Consider the following 23,215-nt stretch of genomic DNA (forward strand, 5'->3'; position numbering starts at 1 on the left):
TAATCAGTGGTGTTCAAAGTGCAGCCATTTCCGGGCCGTGGCATTTTTTTTTAAATTGGCCCGAAACATGTATAAATAAAATGAATTAATTATTAATGAGGTTTATTAGATATCTCAAATTATTAACTCGGCATCCATTGCACCAGTCACCCAAAGGTAACAAAGATCTGAAGGTTTTATTTTAATGTATATACCAAATAATATACTGTATTTTTGAAAGTATAAGTCGCTCCGGAATATAAGTCGCACCTGCCGAAAATGCATAATAAAGAAGGAAAAAAACATATATAAGTCGCATTTTTTGGGGAAATTTATTTAATAAAACCCAACACCAAGAATAGACATTTGAAAGGCATCCATCCATCCATTTCCTACCGCTTATTCCCTTTTGGGGTCACGGGGGGCGCTGGCGCCTATCTCAGCTACAATCGGGCGGAAGGCGGGGTACACCCTGGACAAGTCGCCACCTCATCGCAGGGCCAACACAGATAGACAGACAAAATTCACACTCACATTAACACACTAGAGCCAATTTAGTGTTGCCAATCAACCTATCCCCAGGTGCATGTCTTTGGAAGTGGGAGGAAGCCGGAGTACCCGGAAGAAACCCACGCATTCACGGGGAGAACATGCAAACTCCACACAGAAAGATCCCGAGCCTGGATTTGAACCCAGGACTGCAGGACCTTCGTATTGTGAGGCAGACGCACTAACCCCTCTGCCACCGTGAAGCCCTCATTTGAAAGGTAATTTAAAATAAATAAAGAATAGTGAACAACAGGCTGAATAAGTGTACGTTATATGATGCATAAATAACCAACTGAGAAGGTGCCTGGTATGTTAACGTAACATATTATGGTAAGAGTCATTCAAATAACTATAACATATACAACATGCTATACGTTTACCAAACAATCTGTCACTACCAATTGCTAAATCCCATGAAATCTTATACGTCCAGTCTCTTACGTGAATGAGCTAAATACAGCGATGAGGAGACGACTTGTCCAAGGTGTACCCCGCCTTCTGCCCGATTGTGCCAGCGCCCCCCGCGACCCCAAAAGGGAATAAGGGGTAGAAAATGGATGGATGGATGGATGGATAAGCTAAATAATATCATTTGATATTTTACGGTAATGTGTTAATTATTTCACACATAAGTCGCTCCTGAGTATAAGTCTCACCCCCGGCCAAACTATGAAAAAAACTGCGACTTATAGTCCAAAAAATACGGTAAGAATACTGTTTAATCGAGAATCGACTTTGAATCTAATCAGAATTTAATCGTGATGTACCCTAATTTTTCCCACACCCATTAAGAAATGAGCGGGATGCCCAGAAGAAAGTTGGCAGTATTGAAACAGAATCCCTTGGTGTGGTGCCGCTGGTAGCTTGGCTAACTTCCAGTTTGTTTTGGCAATTTGGAGCATTTCTCAGATGCAGTTTTGGGCATTTTTCTCTTGCATTTGTTTTTATTTTTATTTTGATTGCGGTATGTGTTTCATGGCGTTTGTGGCGTTTGTTGCGTGTTTGCCCCTGTCGGCCTGCCGTCATCTAAAGTCAAAGTGGTACGGTTTAGTCCAGTTACCAGTTGGAAGACACATCAGTCGGTTCTTAAATGTGCAATAATTAAATATTAATGGAGGACATCAATAACTGCTTAGTTGTAAAACAATTCTCTATCATCCTGTCAATCGATGACAGTGTGATTTGCTCCAACCTTTAGGTACCGTAAACTAAAGGAACAACATTTGACCTGGTTTAATGAATGAAACACCTCAACTTGTCGATGCTTTCCTGAGGAATCTGATTGTTTGCTAGTGTACTTTAGTATAAAATTGAATATGAACATGTTTTATTTGTAATTTCTTGCTAACAGTCACAACAATGAGCCCAACTTTAAAGAAAAGGAGATTGGGTCTAAATTGATGGCTGCGTTTTGGTGGAATCAAATCTCAGTAGCACCAGTAGATCATTGATCAATTGACTCAGCTTTCCAAATAGACGGTCAACGGTAGATAGTATTTATATAAAAGGTATTTTTGTCGCTAAAGATCAGAATTAATTTCCTGAGTCTGTTGTACTGAAACTATTAAAAACATTTGATTTGACTGAGAATTGACCTGTATTGAAATCACAAAAAAATAAAAAAAAGTAATTTGTATTTTAACAAGACTGTGCTGGGGTTTAAACCCTGGAATGTTCTGGACTGGCCTGGTTTTCCATACCTGACTGTACCCTGTTGTTTGTTTTGTTGGTTTGTGGAGCAGAACCTCTTCTATGAGATATTTTAAAGGTTTTTCTTTTTTTTCCATGTGCAAATATCCTAAGCTCAAAGGTTGACTCTTTGAAGGGAGTTTTCAAAATCATGTTGAACTACAAAAGGTAGTTTGGACATCACTGAGTTGGTATCGTGTTTGCTTTGTACTACAGTGGTACCTCGGTTTTTGTCCGCCCTAATTTTCGCATGATTTTGGTTTTCGCCGCAATGTTTTGTTTATTTCGGTCACTGTTCAGCTCAACATTCCACGGAGTCAAGTGTCCGATAAAGAATCCCACGAATTCAAAGGAAAATGAGTACGATAGCAAAATATTCCTAGTAGGAGAGTACTCTTATCACCAACAAGAGTCTTCAAAAAAAGGTAAAATTGATGTTAAATGCTATTTTATCACTTTTATTCATAATTTTTTATTGCATTTTGCATCGTTTTCTGCAGGTGAAACTATCCTATTTTCCAACTATAACCCACTACTGTTTTTCCCATGCTTTTTTCTCTGCAGTTTATACAAAAAAGGGGCTAATTTTTCTTTGCTAACAGCTAAATTATGGAATGAATTGAGCAAACAATGTAGTAAAAATATCCACTTTAAGAAACTGTTCCAACTTAAAGTATTTACAAAGTACTAGGAAGAAGAATCCTGATAAACCTTATTAAAAAAGGAGAACATTTTATTCATCTCGTAAAGGATGAATAAAACCCATCAATGACCAGTTTTGTTTGATCAGACGTTTTAATGTCGTGTCACAGGCTGCGTTTGGGAACAATTAATAGTATGTAAACAAAGATTTATCAATTTCTATATAATTATCTCATTTCACAACCTGTATACAATATCTGTGGCTTATAGTCCAGTGCGGTTTATAGTCCGAAAAATATGATCTATTCATTATCTATAATGTGTCAATAGTGTTGGGATCTAGAAAAAATTTGGGTCAGTCTATGTTTTGGCCATTTATTTTTCTTTTCCTGAATGTAAATAGAAAAACAAAAACGGTTGTTTTGTTTGAATTATATTTTGAGACAAAATTAATAACATTTAAAAACAACCAAAAAATATGTAATTTTCAGTGTCAAAAGGCAATAAAGAATTAAAAACATGTTTTATTTTAATTGTGCTGCCAACATGTGAACATTTCTTTAATTCAAGTACCCCCTAATCAGGGCAAAGCCTTTTTGGTTGAAAAAAATGATAAAGAAGTAAAATATAGCACTATGTCATCAGTTTCTGGTTTATTAAATTGTAAAACAGTGCAAAATATTGCTCATTAGTAGTGGTCTTTCTTGTTGGGGGAAAAAAAAAAAACTTAAAAACTTGTTGAAAAATAAACAAGTGATTCAATTATAAATAAAGATTTCTACACATAGAAGTAATCATCAACTTAAAGTGCTCTGTTTGGGGATTGTAATTGAGATCCATCTATATTCATGAACTCAATTCAAAACATTTCTCCACAAAAAAAAGAAACCTTTAACATCAATATTTATGGAACATGTCCACAAAAAAATTTAGCTGTCAACACTGAATATTGCATTGTTGCATTTCTTTTCACAGTTTTTGAACTTACATTCATATTTTGTTACAGTATTATTCAATAAATATATTTATAAAAGGATTTTTGAATTGTTGCTACTTTTAGAATATTTAAGAAAACATGTCACGTACCCCTTGGCATACCTTCAAGTACCCCCAGGGGTACGCATACCTCCATTTGAGAACCACTGGTCTAGAATAATATATTTTTTAACAGTTTTATTGCTAATTATGTTAAATAAAAATGTTAGGTGGCTTGAATGAAAAGAGTGGCGTTCATGGCTGTCACTCATGGCCTTGGACTGCATGAACACGCACAAAAGCAGTCTCAGAGAATGGCCGACAACTTGCCCCAAATTCTGCCCGCACACACTACAAGTCTGAGAAGAACAGTTCAAGAGAAATTATTCATAAACGACAAGCAAGGCGAGAGTTAATATTGGCCATGCTTCGGAAACAAAAATATTTCCAAATGGATGCTATGGTGGCTACGTTCCTGTTGGTGAGCAATATTATACGCTTTTCTAAAAGTTGCTTTTATATTATATACTAGTATAATGTTTAATTGTTGTATTACTAAACAACAATAAACAAAGTAGTCTTCTTTTTTGTTGTTTCGACGGTATAATGATAGCTGGCATTGGTAGCTAAACTTAGCCAAATCGCTCTCATTAGCTAACAAACAACACGTTTTAGCCTCATTTGCAATTTTGTTAGCGTAATCACCAATTACATCCATGTTTTTATGTATTTCAATGTTTCTTACTTACCTAACAAGCTAATTGAGAAAGATGTTGTGGAATGACTAGTGTTGCATAGTGTAGCTAAAATTGTTAGCTTTGAATGTTTCATGTTTTTACATCCGCTTATACTGTTTTTGTATTTTGGCGAAGTATAATGTTTAAAACACTTGTGAAAGCTAGTGCCGCACAAAGCTTGAAACACTCACTTTGATTAGGTTTACATCATTTTTTAACGGGTAAAATTGGGTTTTTGTACAATCCAGTTTCTGTCTGATCTTTTGAAAACCGAGGCACCACTGTGTCTGAACAACACGGTCATTTATATACACACTTGGCATCAAGACGTGACAGCTCTCTAAAAAAAAAATTGTTCAAAGTTATTGTCGAAGAAAAGAGAAACATGCTTAATCTATCCGTTACACATGCATTTTTTTTTTATTAAAGCAAATTTTGCATATCACTTTGGCAAGGGAGGCGATATCACATGTTTTCTTTTTTGTCGTCTTTTCAGATCTCTACCCTTGATTTTTTTTCTTTCTTTTTTTTTTTTAACGCATTGTTTTTTGTTTTTTTCTTTTGTTCATTTGAATACAAAAACTTTCTTTTTTTTGGACGCGTGACTGCACAAAAAGAGCAACGGACAACAAACTGAATCCACACGTTTGAAAAGATATGCAAATTAGAACAACAACAGAAAAAAAAAGTTGCATAATGAATTTCACATCGACAAATAGAAATTTAGACTTTGGAGAGCAGTGTAACGTTGGACCGCTGTGTCGTTTTCCTGCAAAGAAAGTTGCACTGACACGGCAAAGCACACTTTTACTGTACATCCTTTACATCCTCACACTGGCCTGAGTGAAACCAGACATAACGAGAGGCTACATGTGTGTTCAACGTTTAAATGCCCTGTGTGGTGGAGATGAGATCAGTCCTAGGTAGCGACTCTGCGAATAGCACAGGACATTGGCTTGCCTTAAGGCTCCAGGTCAGCGATAAGCCTTTTTTCTACAAGTGCTAACCAAGCCAAGACTCAAAGTCTATTTATAGGCATTATGGTGTGTCGCGACAGTGGAACGCATCAATCCCAAATGGGAAGCAAAAATGATGCCTGGAACAGTCTAAATCTGGGGATAAGCACCTGGAAGAATCATAGAGATTATGACAGTGGAAGTGAATAGAGAACAGAGATTTGGTTGTCTTCATCCTTTCTTTCTAGAGCTCCGAGACAGACCGCAGCTTTGCGGTTTGAAAATGCTACGTCAGGTTGTAACACAGACTACGTTTAAACTGCAAGCCAAGCCTTTTAATCGTTATTTTTCCAGCTGCCTGTTTACACTGCAAGTAAAATGTGTTATTTATCGGACTTTGATTGATTGATTGATTGATACTTTTATTAGTAGATTGCACAGTTCAGTACATATTCCGTACAATTGACCACTAAATGGTAACACCCGAATAAGTTTTTCAACTTGTTTAAGTCGGGGTCCACGTTAATCAAATCATGGTACAAATATATACTATCAGCATAATACAGTCATCACACAAGTTAATCATCAGAGTATATACATTGAATTATTTACATTATTTACAATCCGGGGGGTGGGATGAGGAGCTTTGGTTGATATCAGTACTTCAGTCATCAACAATTGCATCAACAGAGAAGTGGACATTGAAACAGTGTAGGTCTTACTTAGTAGGATATGTGCAGCCAGCAGAGAACATGGTGAGTTCAGATAGCATAAGAACAAGTATAGTATATACATTAGAAGTACATTTGATTATTTACATTAGGTTATTTATAATCCGGGGAGATGGGATGTAAATGGAGGAGGGTATTAGTAAAGGGTTGAAGTTGCCTGGAGGTGTTGTTTTAGGACTCTAGTGGAAACCAGCACAATTGATTAAGGTGCACCCCGACTTAAACAGGTTGAAAAACTTATTCGGGTGTTGCCATTTAGTGGTCAATTGTACGGAATATGTACTGTACTGTGCAATCTACTAATAAAAGTATCAATCAATCAATCAATCAAAAGGCCCCAACGTGGCTCCAATGTGGCCCCAATTTGATCTCGACGTCTCCTGCCCGCTCAATGGCATTGTCAGGGGTCGGCAACATAAAATGTTGAAAGAGCCATATTGCACCAAAAATACAAAAACAAATATGTCTGGAGCCGCAAATATTTAAAAAGCCATATTACATACAGATACTGTCGTGAGATATAAATTGAATTAAGAGGACTTAAAGGAAGTGAGTTCAAATATAGCTACAAATGAGGCATAATGATGCAATATTTACATATAATGATTCAATATGTACATATAGCTAGCCTATGTACATATAGCTAGCACCTTTGATCACTAAAACACTTTACCTGCTGCTCCGACCCATGGTCACCTACATATTTATACTGTTGACTGTCAATCAGAATGTGCAATAATGTTATGTTACTTACTGTGCCTTGTTTGTACATGTTTTATTTTTAGCTAAGTACAGTGTGACTTGTTGAAGGGTGGACTAGCAAAGTAAGATTTTCATCGTACGGCAAACTGTCTGTTTAACTGTGCATATGACAATGAACAATATTGAATCTAAATAGCATGTTAGCATCGATTAGCTTGCAGTCATACAGTGACCAAAATATGTCTGATTAGCACTCCACACAAGTCAATAACGTCAACAAAAGTCATCTTTGTGCATTCATGCACGACGTTAAAAGTTTGGTGGACAAAATGAGACGGAAAAAGAAGCGGCATAAAACACGTCTTAGAAAGTCGGAGAAAGTTAGACAGGTAAACAAACTACGGTGAGTTCAAGGACCACCAAAATTAGTAGGACAAAACGGCGCTCGCCAAATACTCGAATCAGTGAGGCATGTTTGATAAAAAAAGTATGCTTTTTATTAACAATTAGGGAGGTTTGTGTAATGTTTGTCCTCCAACAGAAAGCATATTAAAACAAAAAATATGTTTTTCCCCTCATCTTTTTCCATTTTTCATACATTTTTGAAAAAGCTCCAGCGAGCCACTAGGGCGGCGCTAAAGAGCCGCATGTGTCTCTAGAGCCGCGGGTTGCTGACCCTCGCCCTTGTGGTTAGAGTGTTCGCCCTGAGAACGGTAGGTCGTGAGTTCAAACCGAGTCATACCAAAGACCAAAGACATACCAGAGACTATAAAAATGGGACCTATAACCCATTACCTCCCTGCTTGGCACTCAGCATCAAGAGTTGGAATTGGGTTGGAATTAAATCACCAAAATGATTCCCGAGCGCAGCCACTGCTGCTGCTCACTGCTCCCGTCACCTCCCAGGGGGTGGAACAAGGGGATGGGTCAAATGCAGAGGATAATCGCCACACCTAGTGTGTGTGTGTGTGACTATCAGAGGTACTTTAACTTATTCAACCTTCGGTGCACTTCGATAAAGTGAAAACAAAGGAAGTTGACCGGGAGGAAGTCGCTACCACTACAAAATAAAATAAAAGTCGCAACCGACATGAAAGCAAATGCGCCACAGCATCAATTTTGGTCCTTCAACAATCGCTATTCCTTTGAAACCTAAATATATACACATCTCGTTTCCGTATGGGTTGGGAAATTGTGTTAGATGTAAATATAAACGGAATACATCCATCCATCCATCCATTTCTACCCCTTATTCCCTTACGGAATACAATGATTTGCAAATCCTTTTCAACCCATATTCAGTTGAATATGCTACAAAGACAAGATATTTGATGTTCAAACTCATAAACTGTATTATTATTATTTTTTTTTGCAAATAATAATTAACTTAGAATTTCATGGCTGCAACACATGCCAAAGTAGTTGGGAAAGGGCATGTTCACCACTGTGTTACAACACATTTTTTTTAACAACACTCAATAAACTTTTGGGAACTGAGGAAACTAATTGTTGAAGCTTTGAAAGTGGAATTATTTCTCATTCTTGTTTTATGTAGAGCTTCAGTCGTTCAACAGTCCGGGGTCTCCGCTGTTGTATTTTACGCTTCATAATGCGCCACACATTTTTGATAGGAAACAGGTCTGGACTGCAGGCGGGCCAGGAAAGTACCCGCACTCTTTCACTACGAAGCCAAGCTGTTGTAACACGTGGCTAGGCATCATTTTGCTGAAATAAGCAGGGGCGTCAATGATAACGTTGCTTGGATGGCAACATATGTTGCTCCAAAACCTGTATGGACCTTTCAGCATTAATAGTGCCTTCACAAATGTGTAAGTTACCCATGCCTTGGGCACTAATACACCCCCATACCATCACAGATGCTGGCTTTTGAACTCTGCGCCTATAACAATCCGGATGGTTATTTTCCTCTTTGTTCCAGAGGACACTACGTCCACAGTTTCCAAATATAATGTGAAATGTGGACTCGTCAGACCACAGTACACTTTTTTTTCCACTTTGCATCAGTCCATCTTAGATGAGCTCGGGCCCAGCGAAGCCGGCGGCGTTCCTGGGTGTTGTTAAAAAAAGGCTTTCGCTTTGCATAGTAGAGTTTTAACTTGCACTTGCAGATGTAGCGACCAACTGTATTTACTGACATTGGTTTTATGACAGTGGTTCCTGAGCCCATGTAGTGATATCCTTTACACACTGATGTTGGTTTTTGATGCAGTACCGCCTGAGGGGTCAAAGGTCCGTGATATCATCGCTTACGAACAGTGAATTTTCCAGATTCTCTAAAACCTTTTGAAGATTTTACGGACCATAGACGGTAAAATCCCTAAATTTCTTGCAATAGCACGTTGAGAAATGTTGTTCTAAAACTTTTAGACAATTTGCTTACAAAGTGTTGACCCTCGCCCCATCCTTGTTTGTGAATTACTTAGCATTTCATGGAAGCTGCTTTTATACCCAATCATGGCACCCACCTGTTCCCAAATAGCCTGCACATCTGTGGGATGTTCCATATAAGTGTTTGATGAACATTCCTCAACTATTTATTGCCACCTTTCCCAATTTCTTTGTCACGTGTTGCTGCCATCAAATTAAAAAGTTAATGATTATTTCCACAAAAAAAAATGTTTATCAGTTTTAACATCAAATATGTTGTCTTTGTAGCATATTCAATTGAATATGGGTTGAAAAGGATTTGCAAATCATTGTATTCCGTTTATATTTACATTTAACACAATTTCCCAACTCATATGGAAACGGGGTTTGTAACACATTGCATTGTTTTCTGCTGTAAAACTATAATTCATTGTTTTGTGTGTATGGAATGGACTTGTTGGAGTTACATCATTTTAAAATATATATTTTTTTCAGTATTCATATTCTGTTGTCACCTGACACTTAGGAACGGATTCTTCAGGAAAACCAAGGTATTCTTCATTACTTTACAGTTCCACCACTTTAACATACTGGAAGTGCGAAAATTATCGTTTCACAGTTGTGTATTGATGGTGAATAGGTATAAATACATGCGCATGACATACGGACATATACGTAATTCTTCAAATATTAACTTAAGGCGTAATAAAACTACTTGTGGGCCCTGTCATTAGGGTCTGTTTTGGCTGGCATAGTCAATAATACGCCTTTTTAAAAATACAAACCCTGTTTCCATATGACTTGGGAAAATCGTGTTAGATGTAAATATAAACAGAACACAATGATTTGTAAATCATTGTATTCCGTTTATATTTACATCTAACACAATGTCCCAACTCATATGGAAAAGGGGTTTGTAGATAAAAGGGCTTCACAGAGCGTTTACATTATTAAATGTAACTCTAACAGACATACATTGAAACCTTTGAAGTTGAACGCCAGTTCTGCTAATGTAACGGATGTGAGTGTGGCTGTGCGATAGTACGCTGTGTTGCACAGGACAGTGCCTTGCTAGCGCTACTTGACTTGACCCTATATCAGTAAGAATGTACATGTAAACAGATCCACATTTAAAACAGTTATAGCGTCGGTCATTTGAACTGATTATTATTATTGGTATGCATATTATGTACATTGTGCGATTGTAATCAGGTGACTTGTTAACGTTGTAAACATTGGACATATGTTTTTTTCATGTATGAGGGTAGGGTTAAATCCCCTCGCTCTAACCCTAAGTGCCTTGTGATTAATAATCTGTTGTTTCTTCCCCTCTGGTGACTACCACATAAGACAACGTATCTGTTGAGTTTGCTATGTTGTGCGTAAGAAGCATTCTGGTGTTTAGTCACAACTGATATCATCATCACCGTGTCGAGGCATCTTTGTCTCAGTACGAGAATCAGTAAAAATGATTTAAATGGGTCGTTCTCGGTTGCCGACAGATGAAGAGGTAGCCAAACCCCTTTTGTAGTCAACAATACTGTCCATATATCTGGTTTCATAGGCGCACAGTGAGTTTGTAACAGTTTTTATGTGTGTGTCTGACAACACAATTCTACCTAATCAGAGTTCCTTCTGTCTGCCACTCTCCCAAATCAAGGTGCAACACTTTAAAAAAAAAAAAATCATTCTTCTTTCAAAGCTCTCTTTTACGTTCCTCATACATTGCATGCAAGCTGAAACCCCCTCAGGGGATCAATGCACATGCAATCTACTATTCATTGGTAACACAGCTTGATCATTCAACAACATTGCATCATGTAAACATGCCTTTTTTTTTTCAAATGGCTCACAGGCCTCAGTTGCCTGAAGCTGTGCAGCAGATTTTGATGAAACAAAACAAGGCTTTCTGTGGGGAAGAATGAACAAACTTTTGATTATTTTTTTCCCAGCACTTTTCAAAACATTGCATATCGTCCTGAGAACCAGCATCCTCTGCAGTGGCCGTTTGTTTTATTTTGTCTGAGCTACACATTTTCGGGAAATAGCTAACCATCTACTTTCTGTGCCGCTTAACCTCATAAGGGTCGCAGGCGTGCTGGAGCCTATCCCAGCTGATTGTGCGGGAGGCATGGTATAGCCTGGACTGTCTGCCAATAGGGATGGGTACCTTTCACATTTCAATCCCGGTACTTGGGACTCAATACCAGTAATAAACGGTACCAATGTTGTGTTCTAATGTGTGTTCAAAAATATTCATTTAACATGTAATACTGAGCTGTGCTATTCAATTGTTATCTTGTTTTCTTACAATTTTGTGTCTCACTTGCAAGTACTGTACTGCATTATTATTATCCCAGCAGGCACAAGACATTCATACAATGTTGTTTATACATAAATGATCTTTAAAACTGACACTGAAGCAATGTTGCAAAATAGTTGTATTTGTACATTTGAGACACCGTTGATGTCTAACGTTGGATCCACGTCGTTGGTTGGGAAACGACCAAATCTCAATGGTCAAAGCAACGTCACAACCTGACAGTGATCAAACGTCGTCAAAAAGCATGTTGTTTCAACGTTAAGTTAGAACTGCTCAGGACCTAATTCTACAGGTTCTCAACATTGTTTCAATGTTTTATGCCTGCTGGGTTGAAGCATGCAGTTGCAATTCCAAGAGGATAGATGGCAGTAGTGTATAGACTACAGTGTGTCACCTAAGCTAGGAAGTAGTCTTTGCCAGTAAGTTGAATGTGCAAGTCTTTTCTTTTGTTGAACCCTACGAGGTGTTTATACTGTAAGATTTGTACTTATTACAGCTGTTTCATTGTAACTTGCATCCCTGTTGTAGTTTTTATTACTAAATTTGGAGGTGTTGAAATCGCCATGTATAATCGCTAATGATAATCGTTAGCATGTCTATGGCAAATCTAATGTAAATTAGCATCGAGCTAGCGCAGTTTGAAAAATGGCGCCTTACTCTGCTTATGAGCGCCTTGTGCTTTGTTGGCAGGGAACATGTTCAGTACCGCTGAGTCCGCTATGAGTGCTTGACTACCGTATATTTCGGACTATAAGTCGCAGTTTTTTTCATAGTTTGACCGGGGATGAGACTTATACTCAGGAGCGACTTAAGTGTGAAATTATTAACACATTACCGTAAAATATCAAATAATATTATTTAGCTCATTCACGTAACAGACTAGACGTATAAGATTTCATCGGCTTTAGCAATTAGGAGTGACAGATTGTTTGGTAAACGTGTAGCATGTTCTATATGTTATAGTTATTTGAATGACTCTTACCATTTTACGTTAACATACCAGGCACCTTCGCAGTTGGTTATTTATGCGTCATATAACGTACACTTATTCAGCCTGTTGTTCACTATTCTTTATTTTTTATTTATTTTAAATTGCCTTTCAAATGTCTATACTTGGTGTTGGGTTTTATCAAATAAATTTCCCCCTAAAATGCGACTTATACTGCAGTGCGACTTATATATGTTTTTTTTTTCATTCTTTACTATGCATTTTCGACAGGTGAGCCTTATACTCCAGAGCGACTTATACTCCGAAAAATACGGTATTCATATCCGAGTCTGCAATCGGACCTGACGTGCCGTGCTACAAAGGTATCGGAATATGGCACTGTTTGATTTTACGTGAATTGGTACCCGGTTGTACTGATTCAGTACACATCCCTAGTCGTCAGACAATTGCCGGCATGCTCTGCAAAACATAAATGTCCGCTGCAGAGGACGCTGGCTATCCGGAGGACTTCGCAAAATCAGTGGCACGCACTAATATTATTTGGAAAAACAAAAGCTCACGAGGGGTAACCCTTTCATTCTCATGTCAATAAGCAGTCTCATTAATGAAAAAGAATACAAAAAAAAAAAAAAAGACAAACACATTTGGAAATCTGAACGTGACGTCCCAAAGGACTCACCCATAAAGATAAATAAATCTATTTGGATATACTCTAAATGTATAAATAACATCATTGATACGCTATATTCATCTTTTCAAGAATGTTTAAAATCTGTCAAGGATGGCACCATTGCGTTCTCAAAAGAAAAGCATAAGACGTCGTTAATAAATGTCACAGAATGAATTCAAGCTGTAAAAATAAAATGATGGCTTCTCCTCTCGTTCCCTCTCCCTCGACTCTCAGCGCCCTGGAATGCCGCAATCGGAGGATCGTTTGGTTTGTGCTTTGGGAGCGTTTACACACTCCGCGTCTTCCTGTTCACTTGTTCCTCTCCAACATGGACGTAGAAGGAGAGCAGCAAGGGGGTCATTACTGTCATCCTCAGCCCCCCTGGGGGTCTAGCATAGCTGCCAACTGTGGCGTAAGCGACAAATAGGGAAGGGGCTGAGGGGTTGGGGAGGGGGTTTAGGGGGGTGGTACTAGCTGTGTTTGTGTTGAAATAATCTTTTGCCAAGAGACAAAACATAAACATCATCAGTCTTCTTCTCTTGGCTTTGGCTTGGACAAGGATGACGGTGATCAGAAGCAGCTTTTTCTCACTCGGCTTCACTCTCCCGCCGCTGGGGGGGATGCGACTCCTCTTTCACGTTCTAATCTTACGCCCTCACAAACTTTCCTCATTCCTCCCCCCGACGTCGGCTTCGACGGGTCTTCCGTTCCTTTTCCTCACGCTGTTGAGGCTCACCCCCCCCTGACCCTTCGTCCATGCCTTTTTTTCACTGACGCTGACACAGTCCAGAAAAGCACCATGGACTGTCGTCATGTCCTCCCCCCCAACCCCCCAGCCTCCCCAATCCCACCAGCCCAAAATAACATAAAACAGTTCTCTTCCACTCAGTTGTTCCCTGTCCTGCCTTTTGAGGATTTAAAATAGGACAGAGGAGATTGTAGTTTAAAAAAAATGCAGGTAGAACAGCTCTCAAAAGATGCTTGAATTTTCAGTTTTCACTCTGAAAGTGACCCAGGTGGAGGGTTGGTCTTCATCCCATCATCACAGAGAGGCGTCCTTTCAACTGATTTGACCTCTCCATCCCTTTAAAAATCATAGCCGCTGCCTTTTTTTTATCTTTTTGCACTCCCTGCACATTCATTCCACTCCTCTTCCTCTGCTCTTTATCATCAGACGTAAGCTGACTCGCTGGACTGTGTGCGCCCCAGGTTGGGCGGTTGGGACAGATGCGCCATGTCTTTCTTCCTGATCTCACAAATGGATTTCCTGCGGGCCTGGACGCCCCTGATGGCCGCTTTAATCTTGCGCCAGCCCAGATGGTTGAGCTCGGCCAGGTTGAGCACCACGCAAATTCCGCTCACCGCGAACATGAACACCAGGAAAACCGTTTTTTCCGTGGGGCGGGACACGTAGCACTCCACCTCCTTTAGACACGGGTAGCGGTCACATTCGAAAATCCCAGGCACGCTGAAGCCGTAGAGAAAGTACTGGCCTGCCAAAAATCCGATCTCCAGGGCGTTTCGGAACACCACCTGGATGATGTAAAACCGTGAGATCCCTTCCTGTCGACGTACTTTGGAGCTCTTCCCGTGGGTGAGGCCTCGGGGGGCGTTAGGGATCTCCTTCACTTCAAGGCAGTCCGGTTCTTCTTTACCTCCTCCGCCGTCACCGCCGTGCTGAACTAAAATCCCGTTAATATTTCGGAGCTTTCGCGCCCCATCCCTTCCTCCATAGTCTCGCTCCATTATGGGATATAGGAAGGAGTAACGCCTGTCTCTCTGTTTGGCCGACTGGTGAACGGAGTACGTGATGAAGCAGAGGCTGGGCGTGCACACCAGTATGATCTGGAAAACCCAGTAGCGGATATGGGAAATAGGAAAGGCCTTGTCATAGCACGCCTGGTTGCATCCCGGCTGCAGGGTGTTGCAGATGAACATGGTCTGCTCATCCTCATAAACCGTCTCCCCCACAATAGCCACTATCAGGATGCGAAAGATCACAACCACCGTCAGCAGTATCCTGCAGAAGACAAAACAGAAACAGGAGTCAATCAGTGGTTTTACTGGCCTTTCTTGCACATCAGCGTTTTGGATGTGTGCATTTTATTGTAGGGACATGGCAAATGTTTCAAATATCCCACCATTGGAAAGCAGGAGAAAACGTCTGATGAATACTTTTTTTTTACATGATACTGTCACTTATTTTTGATGTTGTCATGCCTGTAATTCAGTTTTAAGTTTGATCATGTTTGTTTTGTTTTTGGACTCTTGTTTCCCGTTTTACACTTCCTGGTTTTGTTTGTTTCCATAGTAACCCATTAGTTTCCACCTGGTCTCTCAGTCACGCCCTGCCCTCAGTCCCGCACCTGTTCCTGATTATCACAGCTAGTATTTATACCATTCTGTTTCTGTCCTCGTCCTGGGAACTTTGCTATTTGTATTCTGCCTCATGCCTTCACGCATCCTCGATTCCCTTGCTATCCATGCCCCTTGTACCGGTCACAGTAAGTGTTTTTGTGTTAGTTATTCGTAGTTCTGCCACAGTGCATGTTTAAGTTTAGTTCATTGTCTTTCATGCCATCGAGCAGTTGTTTTGTTTTCCTGTTTGTATTTTTGTAGCCAAGTTTTGTACCTCTTTGTGAGCGCCCTTAGTTTGTTTGTTTTTTTGTATTTAGTATTCCAAATAAACCATGTACTCACAGTCTCACCTGGCTTGTCCTGCAATCCCTCTGCATCGAAGGAGTAAACCAAATCCAAGTCCAAGCCTGACAGATATCCTCTTTCCGTTTCATACCAGTTACTTACGTCAGTGGTTCTCAACCTTTTTTCAGTGATGTACCCCCCCTGTGAACATTTTTTTAATTCAAGTACCCCCTAATCCATTGGTTCTTAACCTGGGTTCGATCGAACCCTAGGGGTTCGACGGAGCCTCCGTCGAAACCTGACTAAATAAAAAGTTCAATGTTTTATTATTATAATCAAATGACAGCAATCATTTCCATGAAATTATTTTCTGATATAAGTGTTTTGCCACACTTACAATGACAGAAAAAAACAACATTGTTTTTCATGAGCTCTGTACAAGGTGGGGTTGGAAATAATTTGTACCCCTTTCAGATATCGATCGCATTTAGGTCCCACTAAAACATTCACATGTTGCACAATGAGATGTAAACATGTGTACATTCCTGTAACTTTCTATTTGTAAGATATATCTTTATTTGTATTTCTTTAATATAGTAACATCATTAAATTAAGAAAAAACATTTTTTTTTCCACTAAAGAAGGATTTGGTGAATGCTCATTTGAAACTGGTGGGGTTCGGTACCTCCAACAAGGTTAAGAACCACTGCCCTAATCAGAGCAAAGCATTTTTGGTTGAAAAAAATAGATAAAGAAGTAAAATACAGCACTATGTCATCAGTTTCTGATTTATTATTTAATTATTGGGGCATCATGGCGTAGTCGGTAGAGCGGCCGGCCAGAAAACTGAGGTTTTCAGGTTCGCTTCCCACCTATTGACATCCAAAAAAATCACTGCCGTCGTGTCCTTGGGCAGGACACTTCACCCTTTGCCCCCGGTGCCGCTCACACTGGTGAATGAATGATAGGTGGTGGTTGGAGGGGCCGTAGGCGCAAACTGGCAGCCACGCTTCCGTCAGTCTACCCCAGGGCAGCTGTTGCTACTGATGTAGCTTACCACCACCAGGTGTGAATGTTGAGTCCTACTTCTGTGTGAGCGCTTTGAGTGTTTAGAAAAGCGCGATATAAATCCAAGTTATTATTAAAATGTATGACAGTACAAAATATTGCTCATTTGTAGTGGTCTTTCTTGAACTATTTGGGAAAAAAGATATAGAAATAACTAAAATCTTGTTGAAAAAAATAAACAAGTGATTCAATTATAAATAAAGATTTCTACACATAGAAGTAATCATCAACTTAAAGTGCCCTCTCTGGGGATTGTAATAGAGATCCATCTGGATTCATGAACTTAATTCTTAACATTTCTTCACAAAAAAAGAAATCTTTAACATCAATATTTATGGAACATGTCCACAAAAAATCTAGCTGTCAACACTCAATATTGCATTGTTGCATTTCTTTTCACAGTTTATGAACTTACATTCATATTTTGTTGAAGTATTATACAATAAATGTATTCATAAAGGATTTTTTAATTGTTGCTATTTTTAGAATATTTTTGAAAAATCTCACGTATCCCTTGGCATACCTTCAAGTACCCCCAGGGGTACAGGTACCCCCATTTGAGAACCACTGATTTACACATATGTTCACTTTTTGTATTCCATTTGTAGCACAATTTACATCAATAATTTCCAAATAGAACAGTTCCTTTCATAAATGGTTAAGTTATTTATGATTCGTATTATACACCCCCAGCCTCCCCCCACCACCACCACCACCATTTTCCCGGGAGACTCCCGAAGTTCAGCGCCCCTCCTGAAAATCTCCCGAGCCATCCATTTTCCCCAATTTCTCACGATTTCCACCCGGACAACAATATTGGGGGCGGGCCTTAAAGGCACTGCCTCTAGCATCATCCACAACCTGTCGTCCACGTCCGCTTATCCTCCATACAAACAGCGTGCCGGCCTAGTCACATAATATATGCGGCTTTTACACACAGACACAAGTAAATGCAAGGCATACTTGGTTAACAGCCGAGGGGTCGCCGTACAAACAACTTTAACACTGTTACAAATATGCACCACACTGTGAACCCACACCAAACAAGAATGACAAACACATTTCAGGAGAACACCTGAAACACCGTAACACAAGATAAACACAACAGAACAAATAACCATAACCCCTTGCAGCACTAACTCTTCCGGGACGCAACGATATACACCCCCCACCCCCAACCCCGCCCACCTCAACCCCCCATGCACTTTCTCTTGCCACTTCAAGGCTTGAATGTTTGATTCATTCTTTATTGTTATTTTATTTTCAAATGTATTATTAGCCTGTTGAAAAAGTTTATTTGGATAATTACCTCAGAAGGCTGCAAATACAAAAGAGTTATTTCATTTTTTTTTTATATGCCATTGATTTATTTTTATTATTATTATTATTATTATTATTGGAAACTTGATTTTGCATGTCACTATAAAGTTATATAAGCCTTGCTAGTTCAATATTCAATGCAAAACTTGTTTTGGTCCCTATTAAAAGGTTCATTTGTTCAACCTCGGCCCGGGACTTTGTTCAGTTTTAAATCTTGGCCCACTCTGTATTTGAGTTTGACACCCCTGACCTAATGAGATAAATAATAGGACATTTCAATGATTCAATAATTCTTCATCCTTATACTTATAGGGTTGTGTACCTTCCACATTAGAACCGATATGGTACCGATTCCTGTTACCCGGGAATCGATACCAGTAATCAACAATACCGAATGTTTGTACTTTTGTGCTGTAGTCCGTGCACTATATATATATATATATATATATATATATATAGATACATGTATATATATATATATATATATATATATATATATATATATATATATATATATATATACATATGTAGCTATATATATATATGTATATATATATATATATATATATATATATATATATATATATATATGTATATATATTTAATTATTTATTTTTATTTATTTATTTATTTATTTTTTTATTTATTTTCCTTGGGATATCCAGTGGGCCAGCTTCTGGACGCTCTCGGGTCATAGTTTGGGGAACCGTGAACTAAGCTATTAAGTTTGGAGGTGTTTTTACGGTGCGTTCAAGGACCGCTGAAAAGGGATGCCACAACACTCGCCAGAAATAGTAACCAATAATACTAGATTGTACAAACCCCGTTTCCATATGATTTGGGAAAGTGTGTTACTGTAAATGTAAATATAAATGGAATACAATGATTTGCAAATCATTTTCAACCCATATTCAGTCGAATATGCTACAAAGACAACATATTTGATGTTCACACTGATAAACATTTTTTTTTTTTGCAAATAATCATTAACTTTAGAATTTGCTGCCAGAAACACGTGACAAAGAAGTTGGGAAAGGTGGCAATAAATAATGATAAAGTTGAGGAATGCTCATCAAACACTTATTTGGAACATCCCACAGGCTAATTGGGAACAGGTGGGTGCCATGATTGGGTATAAAAACAGCTTCCCAAAAAATGCTCAGTCTTTCACAAGAAAGGATGGGGCGAGGTACAATCCTTTGTCCACAACTGCGTGAGCAAATAGTCAAACAGTTTAAGAACAACGTTTCTCAAAGTGCAATTGCAAGAAATTTAGAGATTTCAACATCTACGGTCCATAATATCATCAAAGCTTTCAGAGAATCTGGAGAAATCACTCCACGTAAGCAGAATGGCCAGAAACCAACATTGAATGACCATGACCTTCAATCCCTCAGACAACACTGTATCAAAAATTGACATCAATCTCTAAAGGATATCATCACATGGGCTCAGGAACACTTCAGAAAACCACTGTCACTAAATACAGTTTGTCGCTACATCTGTAAGTGCAAGTTAAAGCTCTACTATGCAAAGCGAAAGCCATTTATCAACAACATCCACAAACACCACCGGCTTCTCTGGGCCCGAGATCATCTAAGATAGACTGATGCAAAGTGGAAAAGTGTTCTGTGGTCTGACGAGTCCACATTTCAAATTGTTTTTGGAGATATTCGAAATCGTGTCATCGGGACCAAAAGGGAAACTAACCATCCAGACTGTTATCGACGCAAAGTTGAAAAGCCAGCATCTGTGATGGTATGGGGGTGCATTAGTGCCCAAGGCATGGGTGACTTACACATCTGTGAAGGCACCATTAATGCTGAAAGGTACATAAAGTTTTTGAAACAACATATACTGCCGTCTAAGCGCCGTATTTTTCATGGACGCCCCTGCTTATTTCAGCAAGACAACACCAAGCCACATTCAGCACGTGTTACAACAGCGTGGCTTTGTAAAAAAAAAGAGTGCGGGCCTGCAGTCCAGACCTGTCTCCGATCGAAAATGTGTGGCGCATAAAATACGACAGAAAAGACCCCGGACTGTTGAACGACTGAAGCTCTACATAAAACAAGAATGGGAAAGAATTCCACTTTCAAAGCTTCAACAATTAGTTTCATCAGTTCCCAAACGTTTATTGAAGTGAAGTGAAGTGAATTATATTTATATAGCGCTTTTCTCTAGTGACTCAAAGCGCTTTACATAGTGAAACCCAATATCTAAGTTACATTTAAACCAGTGTGGGTGGCACTGGGAGCAGGTGGGTAAAGTGTCTTGCCCAAGGACACAACGGCAGTGACTAGGATGGCGGAAGCGGGAATCGAACCTGCAACCCTCAAGTTGCTGGCACGGCCACTCTACCAACCGAGCTATACCGCCCGGTATGAGTGTTGTTAAAAGAAAACGTGATGTAACACAGTTTTGAACATGCCCTTTCCCAACTACTTTGCCACGTGTTGCAGCCATGAAATACTAAGTTGATTATTATTTGCAAAAAAAAATAAAGTTTATGAGTTTGAACATCAAATATCTTGTCTTTGTAGTGCATTCAATTGAATATGGGTGGTTAGAGTGTACGTCCTGAGATCGGTAGGTTGTGAGTTCAAACCCTGGCCGAGTCGTACCAAAGACTATAAAATGTATGGGACCCATTACCTCCCTGCTTGGCACTCAGCATCAAGGGTTAGAATTGGGGGTTAAATCACCATAAATGATTCCCGGGCGCCGCAACGCTGCTGCCCACTGCTCCCATCACTTCCCAGGGTGTGATCGAGGGGATGGGTAAAATGCCGAGGATAAATTTCACCACACCTAGTGTGTATGTGACAATCATTGGTACTTCAACTTTAACTTAACTTTAACAAATCCTTGTATTGCATTTATACTTACATCTAACACAATTTCCCAATTCATATGGAAACAGGGTTTGTATTACTAAGCACTTTTCATTTAAATGAAGCTGAAAGTGCTTCAGTTCAAACCATCCATGCATACATTTTCTACCGCTTATTCCCGTTGGGGTCGCTGGTGCCTATCTCAGCCACAATTGGGCGGAAGGCGGGGCACACCCTGGACAAGTCGCACCTCATCGCAGGGCCAGTACAAACCAATATTCAGAACAAAGCTTAGCTGTTAAAACAGACTAAAACGCTATCATTGATGGATTAGAAACACAAAACATGCAAAATAGTGGGTTTTCAAACAGTGTTTCTCTTTATGTTTTTTATCTTAAAATAAAAATAACTTGGTCAAAAGATTTCAGCGTGTGTATAACTACGTTTTGCGGACATTCAACAATACCGCAATAATAATGATTATTCGGAACATTTGTGTCAAAACAACAGTGATATGGAATCAGTACATCCCTAGTTATGATTCAGTACTGACATACCAGCCTACTCAAAGTGTGCACAATTGTTGTAATCTCTTTTGCAGCAAGGTATTAGTAAACTGTAATAGTATGTGCTGATAATTACCTATGATTAGATATGTCTTGAAAACTCATTCCTCAGCATTCACATGTGAAATTTGGAAAAGCAATTCCAATCATTTGAGTGTAAAATGATAACTGCAATGATTTGCTATTGGCCTCACATAGCAAATCTGTAGTCAACAAAGACTTGGGTGACTCGTGACCTACTCCCTAACTGCTTCATTGTTGCAGTTTAGCCACAAAGTAGATCTGAAAGAACTGTTCCGTGTGAATGAATAGGGAAAAAAAACAAACCTTGAAGTATAAGAGTCAAGCAATCAGAGGTGACAAGCAAAGAGGCTTTCAGAACAATGTCGGTCATCGCACTGAATGTAAGAGGTAGCAGAGGCGAAGAAAACACAAAACATTATTGTGCGCCTTAAGGAGAGTGACATTGTGTCCTTCCTTGGTCACTGTTCATCCTAGTGGGAAGCAGAGGAGAACAATCTGATTTTTCAAAAGAGTAGAAAAATGCAATGGTGCATCAATGTATGGTCAGTCCCATGACTCACAGCCTTCTCTTTTTGTACCTCAGCCAACCCCATGCAATCAAGTGTGAGGGAATCAACTGATTGTGGTTTGTTAATTAGCAGGATTAGGTAAAAACTACAGAAGCAATTATTAGGAAACTTTTTGGAAGGGTAGTACACGGCAAAGCAAGAATTAAAATGATTTAGATAGAATTTGGAATAAAAATAATTTTCCATACTAAGTCCAAACTGAAGCTGTCTCCAGTATAGCATGTTAGTGGTAGCTTTCTAAGCATGTGAATCCAGTACTGACTGTCATGACGTGTTCTCCTGGGATGCAAACTGACTAATCTGGGCTGGGCGTGAAGGTAGGAAAATTTGTAATTAATAACTATCAAAATAGGAACAAACAAAAAGGCGCACGAGGCAAAAATACAACTTAGACAGAAATATGGACAAGAAAAAAAACTCACTAAACTGTGGCATGAAGAAACAAAACTTACTTGGCATGAACTATGTTATGAAAGGAGCAGCATGAACTATGGCATGAAAACTAGCAATGCCGCCAGACCAACTGACTGGCAAGGGCGGTTTGAATAGAAGTATCTTGACTGGAAACAGGTGCGCGTCCCAAACACCAGAGGCAGGTGAAAATCATAAGTCGCCATGGTAACTAAAACAAACAAGGGTGCACAAAAACAGGAACTAATGAAGTCTAAAACTAACAGAAGATAACAAAAACATGATCTGGACCACGGATCATGACACTGACTTGGCATTTGTGTTTTGGCTGTCTAAATTAACGCTTTAATGGGTATTAATCCATCATAACTCAAAATCTGGCAATTTGTTTCAGGCAGCGTGCAAAATAACCAGGTGATCAGGATTGAATCGTGATTAAACCTAAATTTATCCACAGCAACCTGAGATTATTCTGATTAAAACAGCCTTG

At 39.2% G+C, this 23,215-nt stretch overlaps 1 protein-coding gene across 1 annotated transcript in view; it reads right to left on the bottom strand.

Moving 5' to 3' along the window:
* Nucleotides 1-6,521: 6,521 nt before the first annotated feature.
* The window catches only part of LOC133564533 (gap junction delta-2 protein), a 102,828-nt gene continuing 86,134 nt past the window's right edge, over nt 6,522-23,215 (bottom strand). Inside the window, exon 3 of the mRNA XM_061918903.1 lies at nt 6,522-15,310. Within this exon, the coding sequence (XP_061774887.1) occupies nt 14,461-15,310 (850 nt within the window). The 3' untranslated portion in view covers nt 6,522-14,460. The remainder of the gene's footprint in view (nt 15,311-23,215) is intronic.

This window comes from Nerophis ophidion, linkage group LG13 (assembly GCF_033978795.1).
Source record: "Nerophis ophidion isolate RoL-2023_Sa linkage group LG13, RoL_Noph_v1.0, whole genome shotgun sequence".
Taxonomy (NCBI): domain Eukaryota; kingdom Metazoa; phylum Chordata; class Actinopteri; order Syngnathiformes; family Syngnathidae; genus Nerophis; species Nerophis ophidion.